Source organism: Struthio camelus, chromosome 1 (genome assembly GCF_040807025.1).
Source record: "Struthio camelus isolate bStrCam1 chromosome 1, bStrCam1.hap1, whole genome shotgun sequence".
Lineage (NCBI taxonomy): Eukaryota > Metazoa > Chordata > Aves > Struthioniformes > Struthionidae > Struthio > Struthio camelus.
Window position 1 is genome coordinate 211,586,350 of NC_090942.1, and position 12,431 is coordinate 211,598,780.

The following is a 12,431-nucleotide window of genomic DNA, read 5'->3' on the forward strand; positions in this document are numbered from 1 at the left end:
CAGACTTAAGCATATTTACTGACCTCTTGTTTGTTCCAAGTTTGGGAATGTAACCAGAACAAATGAGCAAGTACAGAAGAGTTCTGTCTCTTGAATTCAATCATGATTTAATATAGTCCAGCCATGCAGTACATGGCAGGATCCTAGAGCAAGCCATTACAGGTAAAACACTTCACTGGTTTAATCAATCCCGTTTTTCATGCATTACTTTCTAATTTTTTTCCAAAGGTATTGTCATGGATTCACCCAGAAAGTCAAGCAACGATCACTCGCTGTAGCCAGCCAATGGTGGGAGTGAGTGGCAAACGAAGCAAGGAAGATGAAAAGTACCTTCAAGCCATCATGGATTCTAACGCTCAGTCCCATAAAATCTTCATATTTGATGCAAGGCCCAGTGTGAATGCTGTAGCCAATAAGGTTAGGTGTTTCCTTCTCTATCAGGAGCTGGGAATGTTATCATTTAGAACACGTTTCCGATAACCATTTCAAATTATTCCTGAGGGTCAGACAGTATTTTCCACTGTGAGGAACACTGTGGTACATTTGCAATGATGTGATTTTCTAGACAGACTCTTACACTACACTGATATCAGCAGAAATGGATGACTACTGAAGGTCCATTTGGGTTAATCCAAAATTTGAAATGGGATTGAGAGGGAAAAAAAAAATCAAGCCAGCTGAAAAAGGCATTGGGTACTGAGGTCCATAATGCAAGACAGTGCCCTGGATCTTTTATACCACCATTTTTCACTTCACATGGTTGCAGGACAGCTTCCTCTAACAGCACCAAGAACTGTGTAGCTGTTAACTCTGATGGGAGCAAGGGATGCTCAGCACTTCCAAGAATCAGGCATTATGGTCTTTAATTTCAGAATATGAGCTAGGAATCTTTAATGACTAGGAATGTCTCTGTGTTCTTCCCTGCTGCGATGTCTCTTGCCATCACTCTAAGCTCTGTATTCTTGCTAGAACTGTTTGCTGTGCTAAAGCTGGATTTATTTTCATCTGTTTCTCACTACCTAGGAAAGGCAATTAATGTGTGGGATGATACATCCTCCTGTATAATAGTATGGTGCATATGTTAACAGCAGAATAGTGAATCCAGTGAACTAACAGCTTGAATGGGGATAAATGTTAATTACGGAGAGAAAAAAAATGCTTGTAACGTGACATTCTTTGGCAAAAATTATAACTTTCATTAGTAAGACACAAAAGAGACACAAACTGTGTCTGTATATATGTATGTTCTTAATTTCAAAGATAAATCCAATGTTTTCTGCCTAGCACAAGCATTGTAATATCCTGTGTCAGCTGATATTTGCTCAGGACAAGGTATGAGGATAAGATATCAAATGTATTTTTCCTTAATGACTTTTTGTGGATTTGTTTTTCTTCTTCAGGCTAAAGGAGGGGGCTATGAGAGTGAGGACGCCTATCAGAATGCAGAATTAGTGTTCCTGGACATTCACAATATTCATGTTATGAGAGAGTCACTGAGAAAACTGAAGGAGATTGTGTACCCCAATATCGAGGAGACTCACTGGCTGTCTAATTTAGAATCAACTCACTGGCTAGAGCATATCAAGGTATGCATGACTGCATCCACTGGATGTGGCAGAGTAATCACAAGTCTGAGCCAGTCTGTCCATGGGGAACTTATCCAAAGTTAACTCCAATGTAGGATTTTCAATTGATGAGAAATATCACATTTTAAAATTTGTTTTCAATTTTAAAACAGCTAAAAATGTAGTTTCTTTGAATGGGATATTCTGAGGAGAGGAGAAAAGGAACAGAAGGAGGGGCTGAAATACTGAAAGACAATATTTTGGAAGTGAAGTGTGTCTCTTGATAGTATGCAATTGTGAAAGCCCTGGTTAGAATACAGGAGTCCCAGAGTTTCCAAGCTCCTGATTTTGCAGTCCTGGTCCAGACGAGCGTATATTGGGCCTTTCAGGACTCCAAGCAGAGTGGGGACGATTTGGGCAAAACACTTCAGCTTCGACAAATGGTTTTCAAATTAAGCTCTTTTCCTCCTAAAAATTTCCAGGTGATGTTATCTATCTATTAATGCAGAAAGAAGCCAGTCTGAGCCTGGGACTGCAAGGCAACGACCGTTTTATGTTCATGTTTAGACACGGAATGTTACTGGATTTAAACGCTGACCTGTCCAGGGACTGAGCTTAAGGCAGGGGCTCTTTCAGAGTTGAGCCTACGCTACAGTTCACATATGTTGTCATCTTACTGGAGCAAAAACTGCGTTCAACAATTTTCTGTCCTATTTATAAAATAGAACTATTATCCTTGAAGCAAACAGAGCCGTTGCTTTGTCCAAGCATTGTCTCCAGCCATTTTTCATGCACAGTTTATGCTTCTGTTCCACAGAGATTTTTGTAATGTTTTTTCTCTTGTTCCCAGCTCATTCTTGCTGGAGCTCTTAGGATCGCCGACAAAGTGGAGTCAGGGAAGACGTCTGTTGTTGTACACTGCAGTGATGGCTGGGACCGGACAGCCCAGCTTACCTCTCTTTCTCTGCTCATGTTAGACGGCTACTACCGAACTATCAGGGGCTTCGAAGTACTGGTGGAGAAGGAATGGCTGAGCTTCGGCCACAGATTTCAGCTGGTGAGTCACTAGCCCTGGGAAGACACTGAACAGAAAGAGTTAATTGTCCACCTTGAAGGATTCAAAGGAGTTCAGCCTGTGAGAAGTCTCGCAGCTGAACTCAGAGAAGAAAGGTGAATAGCTACTGCTATTATTTTCTGCCTATATTTCCAGTCATACTCTTAACCTTCTTGGAGACAGCCTTGGTTAGCCATGAGAAACACGTGGTATTAAATCTTGCAGATACCTGACTGGTAAGTCATATCCCATTCTCAGGCGTAAACTAACAGTGGGCTTTGGGTTCAGGATGGATGTGCCTGCTGAGAGTTGGCAGGGACCGCCGGGGTATATTTGTCTTTCTTTCCAGTTCAGACCATTTTCTGAGCCTGCTTGGACATTGTCAGCTAACAAATGCCCTGATGTTGAAGAGGCTGGGAAAATTGGTGATGGCCTTGATCTCGTCTTTTCTTCAGGCACATTCTACTTTTGGGGAGGCTTTTAATTATTTAGGCAAAAGGCCAGCAGTTTGAGATTGAGTCAAGAGTGCCTCGTGATGGTATGCCTAGAGTCTGCAGCGGGGCAGTTTTGTGAACCTGTGACTTAGCTGTTTGTTACAACTTAGAGTGGTGGAAATGGAGAGTGTTTCAGTAGTGTCCTTTCAGTCTTTATTCCTGCTGTGCTTTGCTCGTAGCCCTTCTGTTATAGTTGTTTGATTTTGGCAATGACTAGAACAAGGTCTCTGCACAGCACACATAATGCATAGTCAAATGCTGCTCCCTACCTCTGAAGGAAGATGGGAAAACTGAGGCACAGAGCAACCAAGTGTCTTCTTCAGGAGAACTGTTCTCTCGTTTCTGAACTGTAAGCATTTTAGCTTCCTTGTCCGTACAGAGGAGAAAATCATATTGATTTCCTTTGGTGAGCAGAGAGCAGGAGAGGTAGGGAACTCTGTGTTGCCTACACGTTCTTGTTCTGTCTTTTTATAGTGCTTAGGGCTCCTTAGGAGTATATACAAGTAATATACTATACCAGTAATAAAGAATCAGGCCTCATGTGTCTTATGCAAGGCCACGCAGCACGGTCAGAGTTGGAGGCCTACCTCTGGGGATACTTCCATGACTGCCTGTCTTGAGGTGGCAGGAGATGGGCTGGGTTAGTGTTTGTACAGCGCTTGGAAGCTGTGAGGTGTTTCATGATGGTTATCACCACATGCTGTGTCTGTAGGTAGTGTTTATATCTAGCACGCAGTACTACTGAAGTAGCCAGGACGACAGCTGCAACTAAAGCAAAAAACATTCTAATTTTTTTTTCCTTCTGAACTTTAGCTATTAACTGAAATCAGTGCCAGCATAGCATCTGGAGCCTCTATTCAAACAACTCTTCTTTTAATTTAACATGAAAATATCCCCATAAAGAGATTTCACTGCAAAGACTGAAGGATTCTTTACTCCTTTACTCACTAGTATGGACATACCTAAATCAAGACTCGTTTCAACCTTCTTAAAGTTATTTGTAAAGGCACAGATGACTGAAGTATGAGGAGACCTTGGCAGTTTCCCCATGAAGCTCTGTGCGACTCCTGTTCCACTCCTGTGTTTGTCGTGTTCTGTTTCAGAGAGTGGGCCATGGAGATAAGAATCACGCAGATGCAGATCGCTCTCCTGTCTTCCTCCAGTTCATCGACTGTGTCTGGCAAATGACAAGACAGGTAAATTGCTGGGTAGCACAGGTGTCCACAATGCCACTGTCACAGGACGTGGTACAATGTCTGGCCACTGGAGTCATTGCCAAGCTGACTGCTGAATCAAACCACAGGCTCTCCTTTCTGGGCTTCTCCTCTTTTTTTTTTTTTTTTTTTTTGGACTCTGGCTAAAAGTTTCTTGAAAATCTGTGTTAGCAAAGAGCCTGAACTGATGAGTGCACAGACTTATGGGGGAAGCTGTGAGCTGTGATGCAGACTTGCATCAGATTAGCCCGTTGGTGGGCACTGCTCCCACCTCTCTCTGAAAGACAGGGCAGCTGCCTTGCATTTACCGTGGGTAGGAACAGACACACCAGCCCTCCTCACGAGGTGGTGAGGCCACACACTGGCTTTCCCCGCTGTGCCTTCAGGAGCGTAAGTAAGTGACTTGAAATGCCAGCGGAACTCTTTGGTGTTGGTGGGTGCAGACAGATCCCTATTTCCTTTGCCCAAGCTGATCCCATAATCAGAACTGCAGGGAAGACTTGGGTTTGCTTCATTTTAAGTTTTTCTGAAGGCAGACATATTGCTTCTGATTCATACGTGATTTATAGACCCAGAAGGTGAGTTCCTCCCTTCAGATCAGGCATGGCAGAGGCACAGTTCTGGAGACATCCTCTGTGGCTGGGATGGCATGTGGGACCTAGGAGGTTTTTTCATGTTGGCTGAGATCTTTGTGCTGTATTTTCAGCAAGTGTCAGCCATGGTCAGGCAGTTCACTGAAAAAAATAGGCTTGCCGTGCAATGAAACAGGTGGAACGGGAAAGAGGGGTGCACTGGTTAGCAAGGTCTGGCAGTTTGTTTTGGGGCAGCTTGAACTCTTTGTTGCTCTTGCAGCTAATGTGGCAGCTTTAGCAAGGATTTTGAATATGGGTATCAGAGATGATTTGCACTTAAAACCAAAACAAACTAAGAAAGCTTTCCACTCAGTTTAGGTTTTAGTCAAATGAATCTGGTTTGGGGAGAGGAATCTGATTTTTGATCCCTCTAATGAAAGTTTCAGAAGTTTTGCTCTGACTGTAATTCCTGGTGGTATCCCATCAGCACCAGCTTTCCCAGCTCATGGCAAGATCTGGGTGTACCCAGTACCCAGGTCAGCCTGACTCACTCCCAGTGACCTGCGTATCGCGTGATGCTGGCCTGCTGTTCTCTCAGGGAAGGGCACACAAAGTGATTTCCATTGCTTTTTATGCATTATTTCATGTATATTGCAGCCTTTTGTTCACAGTCTTGTCACAAGGCCTGTCTTTAGAGGTGGGCATAATAGAGCAAGCTTCAATTTGAAGCAGCTCTCTACATACTGTATATAAACACAGTGGTCAAACCCTTTAGACCTCTGGCTCTCACTCAGAATTCCTCTCTGCATGTGTAAAGCAGCTTTCCAAGAGAGAAATTCTTGCTCATGGAGAGGGCAAATATGATCCTGAATATCCAGCCAGGCAGAGAACAGAGACAAATCCTGGTTTAGAAGTGAAGGAGGGAGGCCAGCTCCTTACTAAGACCACAAAGTGGAAGCAAGTTTATTTGCAACAAGCAATTCCTGTTCTAAAGCCCAAACCCAGCCTATATTCTGCTTCTCTCTGAAGTTTCCTACAGCATTTGAGTTCAACGAGTACTTCCTGATAACCATCCTGGATCACCTGTACAGCTGTTTGTTTGGGACATTCCTGTGTAGCAGTGAGCAGCAGAGAGTGAAAGAGGTAAGACCCTTTCTCTGTGAGGTGGAGACATGGTACCAGGATTGCTTTATGTTGCCAGATGCTGCTAATTAAATTGTTTCAGCTCTCAGAGATAGTGGTAGGAGCAGGTCTGCGTGCTACCAAACCCACATCTTAACAGCTAGGATTCAAGATATTTTCGTCTTCGTGTAAACTGCTGTCTGCTGGGGACTTCATACTTCAGAGCGATACTGTTTCCCTCTGGGCAGACAGACTCTTTTCAGTTTGGCTTTCAGTTACTCACTGGTGGCTGAATAGCACCTGGTGTCTTCCAAGTCGTTGCAAATGCAATTTTTCTTTGAACTTTACTTTAATGTAAACTTCTGTGTGGGAACTGGTAACTTCTTGCCCTCAGTTTTCCTTGAAGTGGTCCCTTTAGTTTGCTTTTCACCAACAAGTCTGCATTGTTACACACACGGGTTACAGCAAGTAACTGGTCTCAATGTGTGTTCTTGCTGTGTTTATATTTTCCTGGGAGAGGACAGAACGTGAAATATTAGGAAAGACATGTCTCTAGGTCCTTCCATCCGTGAGCCCTGCCCTGCCCTGCGGTCTGGCCTAGGCTTGTTTACCTCTAGCTCCAAAGGAGGAGTGTATAGAAGTGTACATTCAGAACAGTTCAAACACTAGCCTGTTCAACTCCAGCTTGGACTCAGAAGGAAAAGGAGTGACGTTGATTCTGTCTCACGTGCCTAAAGATGAAGCATTTTGTCAGTGAAAGGTTGCAGCGTTAATATCCCAGAGGTATGTTGAGGACTGTGCTGTGTGGACCTGCTGTGACTGTGTTTGACAGCACACTTGTAAGAAAAATACTGTAATACAGAAGTGATAGCACTGTGCTGCAGTGAAGTCGGAGCTCCTGTTCTTCTAGAGTCCACAGTAACTGAGTAGCTGTAATTTCCAGAGAAGAAAGCCCACTTTTTCATTATTTTTCAAGGCCTCAGACTAGCAGCTAAAGTACTTCATCTAGAAAGTTTCACTGGGACTATTCACAGGCCTAAGTCAAATGGTTTTTTTTTCCTTGCAATTAAATACACCAGCTAGTCCTCCAGAAGCACGTTAAAGAGGTGAAGCTTAACCAGAGCATTGAGAGTTCAGATGCCAGTTCTGTGCAGTTTCCCTTTGCTGTGCCGATGGCAATTTCTGGACTGTGTCGTGTGCTGAGTGGGTAAGAGGGGATGTTTCCATGCCAGGGTGCCTGTGTGCCTGCCTGCATCCGTGTGCTTTGATTACAATAACCACATCAAAAGAAGATTTTTTTGTAAAGCTGTGAAAAGGCAACCAGATTTGTATTAATGACAGACAGATGTATATGCTGTTATAAATACCGACAAAGCTTTGTAGATAAATGCTAAGATTCACTTGTGAAATAAAGCTTTCTGCCCCTCTTCCCTTACAGAGCCTTCCAAAAAAGACCGTGTCACTTTGGTCTTACATCAACAGCCAACTTGAAGATTTCACTAACCCCTTGTATGTAAGCTACTCCAACCATGTCCTGTATCCTGTGGCCAGCATGCGCCACCTCGAGCTGTGGGTCGGCTACTACATCCGCTGGAACCCCAGGATGAAACCGCAGGTAACAGGATTTTGTTGTCCATCTCTTCAAAGGGTCCTGCTTTTATTTCCCTCTCTGATAGTACTGCCACCGTCACACTGGAGCTCAAGACCTTTAGAACACAAGAAGCGATATGCAAACTTCAGTTGCAGCAGGTTTAATTTGAAACCAAAAGCCTAAATTCAAATGTAAGCAAATGAAAAGAGTGGTAAAAGACGGTTGGAGGGGGGGATTGGCTGGAAGTGAATTGCCACCTTGTGAATTACCACCCAGGCAAGGTTCATTTATGTAAAATCTGCAGGAAACTGAATATATTCAACAGTTTGGAAATTTTCTCACTTTGAATAGGGTTAAAATTATCTGAAGCGTCTCTTCTTTACAAAAGAGGCAAACTAAAACTTGATTGGATGTGGATGGGCTTCTAGATCTGACCGCTGAGGCTGTGTTCAGATTACCTGCAATGGGAACCTGCTACTTGCTTTGGCTATTCTGACTGCAACCCACATTATGGTCTTGAAGTTTGACAGCAGGGTGTCTGGAGTGCCCAAGGCACTTGAAACAAACAGACTGAATATAGCCCTAGATGCTTAAATCACTTTTTAATCACACTTAATCAATCACTTTAGAAATTCCTTGATTGCTAAAATGTCCAACTTCAGGTACCAAAGTTTGGCAAATCTGGGACGTTAGATACAGGAACCTGACAAATGCTTTTGAGCACAAGTTTTGTTTAACAGTAGAGACTATTGGCAAATACTTAGAAACATCTATATTACTTTTTTCCTCAAAGCTCTGAAATTATGACCAGGCTTAGATGCTAAGGTCAGTGTCCCAAAGAGATATCAGAGATGAGAGTTCTGTAGTTGTCAGCCTTCAAAATTTACACTTATACCACATTTTTGTATTGCTTTTAATCTGTGAGTTAGATTATTCCTAATCTGACTTCTCCGCTGCTCCCCCCCCCCCCCCCAAAAAAAAAAAAGAAAGAAAAGAAAAGAAACAAGCACCAAAGGCCAGCAAACAGCATTACACTGGAACGTTATGTATGTCAGACTGTGTGTTGGATAAGGAAGGAGTATCCTAAAGCCAGAGAAACTACTCTGGTCTTGAGAACATATTAACCCACCTACCTCCCTCTTTCCCTGAAGTCAGTGACAACATTTTGTGTTCTGTGCTTGCCATCTAGTGCTCAGCTAAACGTATTCTTGCAGGAACCTGTCCACAACCGCTACAAGGAACTTCTTGCCAAGCGGGCTGAGCTTCAGAAGAAAGTGGAGGAACTGCAGAGAGAAATCACCAACCGTTCCACCTCATCCTCGGAGAGAGCTGGCTCTCCCGCACAGTGTGTCGCTCCTGTACAGACAGTTGTATAATATGGACTCTTTTGTCGAGTACCTTCCCGGGACCATCAGGGCAGCTTTTCCGAAACCCTCTGAATTTCCATTGTGGTATCTAGGAGATGCCAACCTATTTATTTATTTCTCTCCAGGATAATTTATTAGTACTGTAACAAACACTAGCAGAAGCCTAAGCAAAAAAAAAAAAAAAAAAAAAAGCCCCCTATGCAATTATCTCCGTGGCTAGATTATAATGCAAGCTAATTGCACTTGCCACCTAAAAGGAACCTAGAGCTCTTTGTTTACTTACTTATGTGTTGGAAATCACTTTGCTTGACTATGCACTAGAATGAAGTGTGGGAAAAATGTCTACTCAGGAGTTTGAAAATCTCCCCTTTGCTAAAAGGAAATACACAGGCTGAAGGAGAAGGAAGCTGACTTCATATTAGATCCTAGAATACAACTGCTACTTCACAAGACCTTGTGCATTAATGTATGCATAGCAGCGTCAATGAAAGTGTTTTGCCAACATATTGAAAGAAAAGTAGTGATAAAATCTGAAACATATCACTGTTCTTCTTGCAGTTCCCTTCACTTGATACACATCATAGGAAGCCATGTAAATGCTGCCTTATTTAAAGAAAGGGCATCTTCTACCAGTAAAATACAGTGGTAGAGGAGCAACTTGCGTCACATAACTTTGTAGGACAAACTTTACTTCCATCTCTCTAACTTCAGATTCTTGTTTATGGTTTACATGAGGTGTGCTAGGACAGTAACTTAACCACCTTTCTTTCTGAGGGGGTGAGCAGAATGTGACACCCCCCAGGGTTTCTGCAGCTCTTCTGGTTTCCTGTGCCTCATATCCAGGAGGGGGGATGGTAGTGGAATATCAAGGGGCACATCATATAAAAAGCTGAGATCAGGCATTTTGTTTTGCTTGGTAAGCATAAGTAGTGATTTAATGCTTCTGTGCAGGACCATAGTGGCAAGCTTAAGGTATTTCGTTTTTCTTGTTAACTAATGGAAGTGTATCAACCAAAGAAAGAAGCCTTTCTGCCTGCATTACAACTGCAATGTAATATTATTCCAGTGCACTGAATAGCTCAACCAGTTTTTTGAGCCCTAGGTTAAAGTCTTTTTACTCAGAGTATCATGTACTTCAAGAATGAGTGCTACCCACATAATAAAACTTCTACAATAAAATCCTCTTATTGAATTTTGACAGAAGTGGCGATGACAAAGACTCCTGTGTTTGGTGGAACCACGGCTGCCATATGGCCTTTCCAAACAAATCAATACTGGGTTGTAGATGATAGGGCTTAAAGTGAAGAGAGTGGTGTTTTTGCAAGGATATCTATCTACTCCACACTGCCTCTCATTTCTGTAGTAAGCAAGAGGATCACTGCTTGGTCTGGGTTCCTACATTGGTCTTTTTACTATAGGCTCCCATACTACAGTCACTTGTTTTAATACACCACTGTCAGCATGCTTTTTCTCTCAGCCTTTCTTCAGAGCAGGAGAAGCACTGTCTGAGAGAGTTTAAGGGTGGGTGAATTTATACATCAGAAATTGCCTTTCAACAGCCACATTCCCTCAGAGGCAATAACAATAATTTCCTCCTGCACTCTCCCTTTCTGCCTCCTCCTACTGCAATCAGTGTCTCAGTGCTTAAGGAAAACTCGGCAGCCTCCTGACGTAACGATTAACAGGCCGTGTAGCATCACTGCAGTGGTTAGTGTGGCCTGAGACTTAACACCACCTCTATGGTTTAGTAACACAAAGAATCCGCACTACCTTCTGAAGGACTCAACTTGCTTTAAGGTTAAATGGCAAACCTGCTCTTATGTACAATCACTGTGTAAGATGGTTCATCGCATTATTCCCTATTAGCAGATTGCGTGCATATGTATATTTTGTTTCTTGATACAGGCATATTTTTTTTTCTTAACACTAATAAAAATTGAATGGATGAATTTTTCCTGTGCTCTTATTTTGAACTATATGGTTATTAAAACCAAAGAACTTACTCACAGATACACAAACCTTAATGACACCACTGAAAATTTAGTATGCAAATCAAAGGGTAGAAATAGAGCTCCTTCTTTGCTGTCTCATTCTCACTCCTACAGCTGGCCTAACCAGGTGCTAATGTTCAAACTGCACTTTTAGAAAGACTGGAACACAATTTATCTTTCGACAAGTTTCTCTTATCCTGTACAGTGCAGTATGAGTACAGGTGCAATATTCAGCTGCTCAGAATTATGAAATACACTCACAGTGACAAACAACCAACAATTTCTGCACTTTACAATGCATTGGCACTGTAACTTCTGTGGGAAAAAAAAGCAGCTTTTGTTTTTTTTTTTTTGTTGTTGTAAGGGTGTGTTACATTCAGCCCAAATTCATAAAAATGACTCGGTCAACATGCTAATGCCTGCTCCCCAGTGCTCTCATCCCTAGTAGGCTTAATTCCAGTTTAGGTACCTCATTCACTGTTGTATGCTGTGCATACTGAACCAGGCTGCTCCTAAAATACTTCCTATGCCGCCCTTCAGATTGTAAGGTGCCTAAACTAACTTATATGCACTCAACCATTAAACTCATTTAAGACAACCTGATGGAATGCTGCATTAAATCCTTCTTTGAGCAAGCTAGCTCCAGCAATCCTCTCTAAGCACAATTACCCTGATCCCAGTTTCAGCTACTGCTTTTCAGGAACCCCTTATAAAGTAATGGGACACCCAACTCTCCCCCACAGGAGGAAGAAAAGAAAAACACCACACAACCACACACACAGGCAGGATGAATTGTTCTCTGAATTGGCATCTCCACCTACAAGGGGCCCATGGGCTTGATTTAAATGAAATTGAGGAGAAATAGCTCTGGGCCTGGTAGACAGCTTCTGACTTCTTTCCCCACAGCTAAAACAGTCTGCTGCTTGGATGGAAGGAAACAGGTAGGGAGAGCACCCTGAGAGTTGATTCAAATCCCTTCTGCCAGATTGGATTGGACTCCTGTGTTGAGCCTACAGAGAGTTCCCTGCTCCTTCAGCTATGGGCAAGAGGTCCAACCCCATAACCCTCACCTTACCGGTGTGCTAGCAGCAAACATTCATCCCCCCGACCAGGGACATGTCACATCAGGACCAAACATACAGCAGTGAGCAGTACATGGCAATCCAAACAACAAGCAGGAGCTACCAGGGTCCAGCTCCAGGCTACACTGCAATTCAACTGCCTCTGCAGACCAGCACAGTGCTGCAGGAAACAGTGGGCCTCTGGGCAGCCAGTGTCATTTTCCTCACATGAGCTGTTTTCAGATTTCCCCTCAGCATATCTCAGAAGACCCGTAAGATTTCACAGCTAGCTAGAGTTAAATGCACAGATCTAAGGTCAGGAATAGCAGCCCCCTGCCTGGCTCAGAGTAAGAAAGGGACTGAGAAGGGAGGAAAAAAAAAAAAAGAAAAGGCACACAGA

The 12,431-nt window shown here is 43.0% G+C and overlaps 1 protein-coding gene across 4 annotated transcripts in view; it reads left to right on the forward strand.

The window, feature by feature from the left end:
* The window catches only part of MTMR2 (myotubularin related protein 2), a 62,534-nt gene extending 51,606 nt beyond the window's left edge, over positions 1–10,928 (forward strand). For all 4 annotated transcript variants that reach the window (XM_068930425.1, XM_068930426.1, XM_009690179.2 and 1 more), the window contains 7 exons: positions 229–417; positions 1,401–1,586; positions 2,416–2,622; positions 4,217–4,309; positions 5,929–6,042; positions 7,460–7,636; positions 8,827–10,928. In XM_068930425.1, the coding sequence (XP_068786526.1) occupies positions 229–417; positions 1,401–1,586; positions 2,416–2,622; positions 4,217–4,309; positions 5,929–6,042; positions 7,460–7,636; positions 8,827–8,988 (1,128 nt within the window). In that variant the 3' untranslated portion in view covers positions 8,989–10,928. The remainder of the gene's footprint in view (positions 1–228; positions 418–1,400; positions 1,587–2,415; positions 2,623–4,216; positions 4,310–5,928; positions 6,043–7,459; positions 7,637–8,826) is intronic.
* The last annotated feature ends 1,503 nt before the right edge of the window (positions 10,929–12,431 follow it).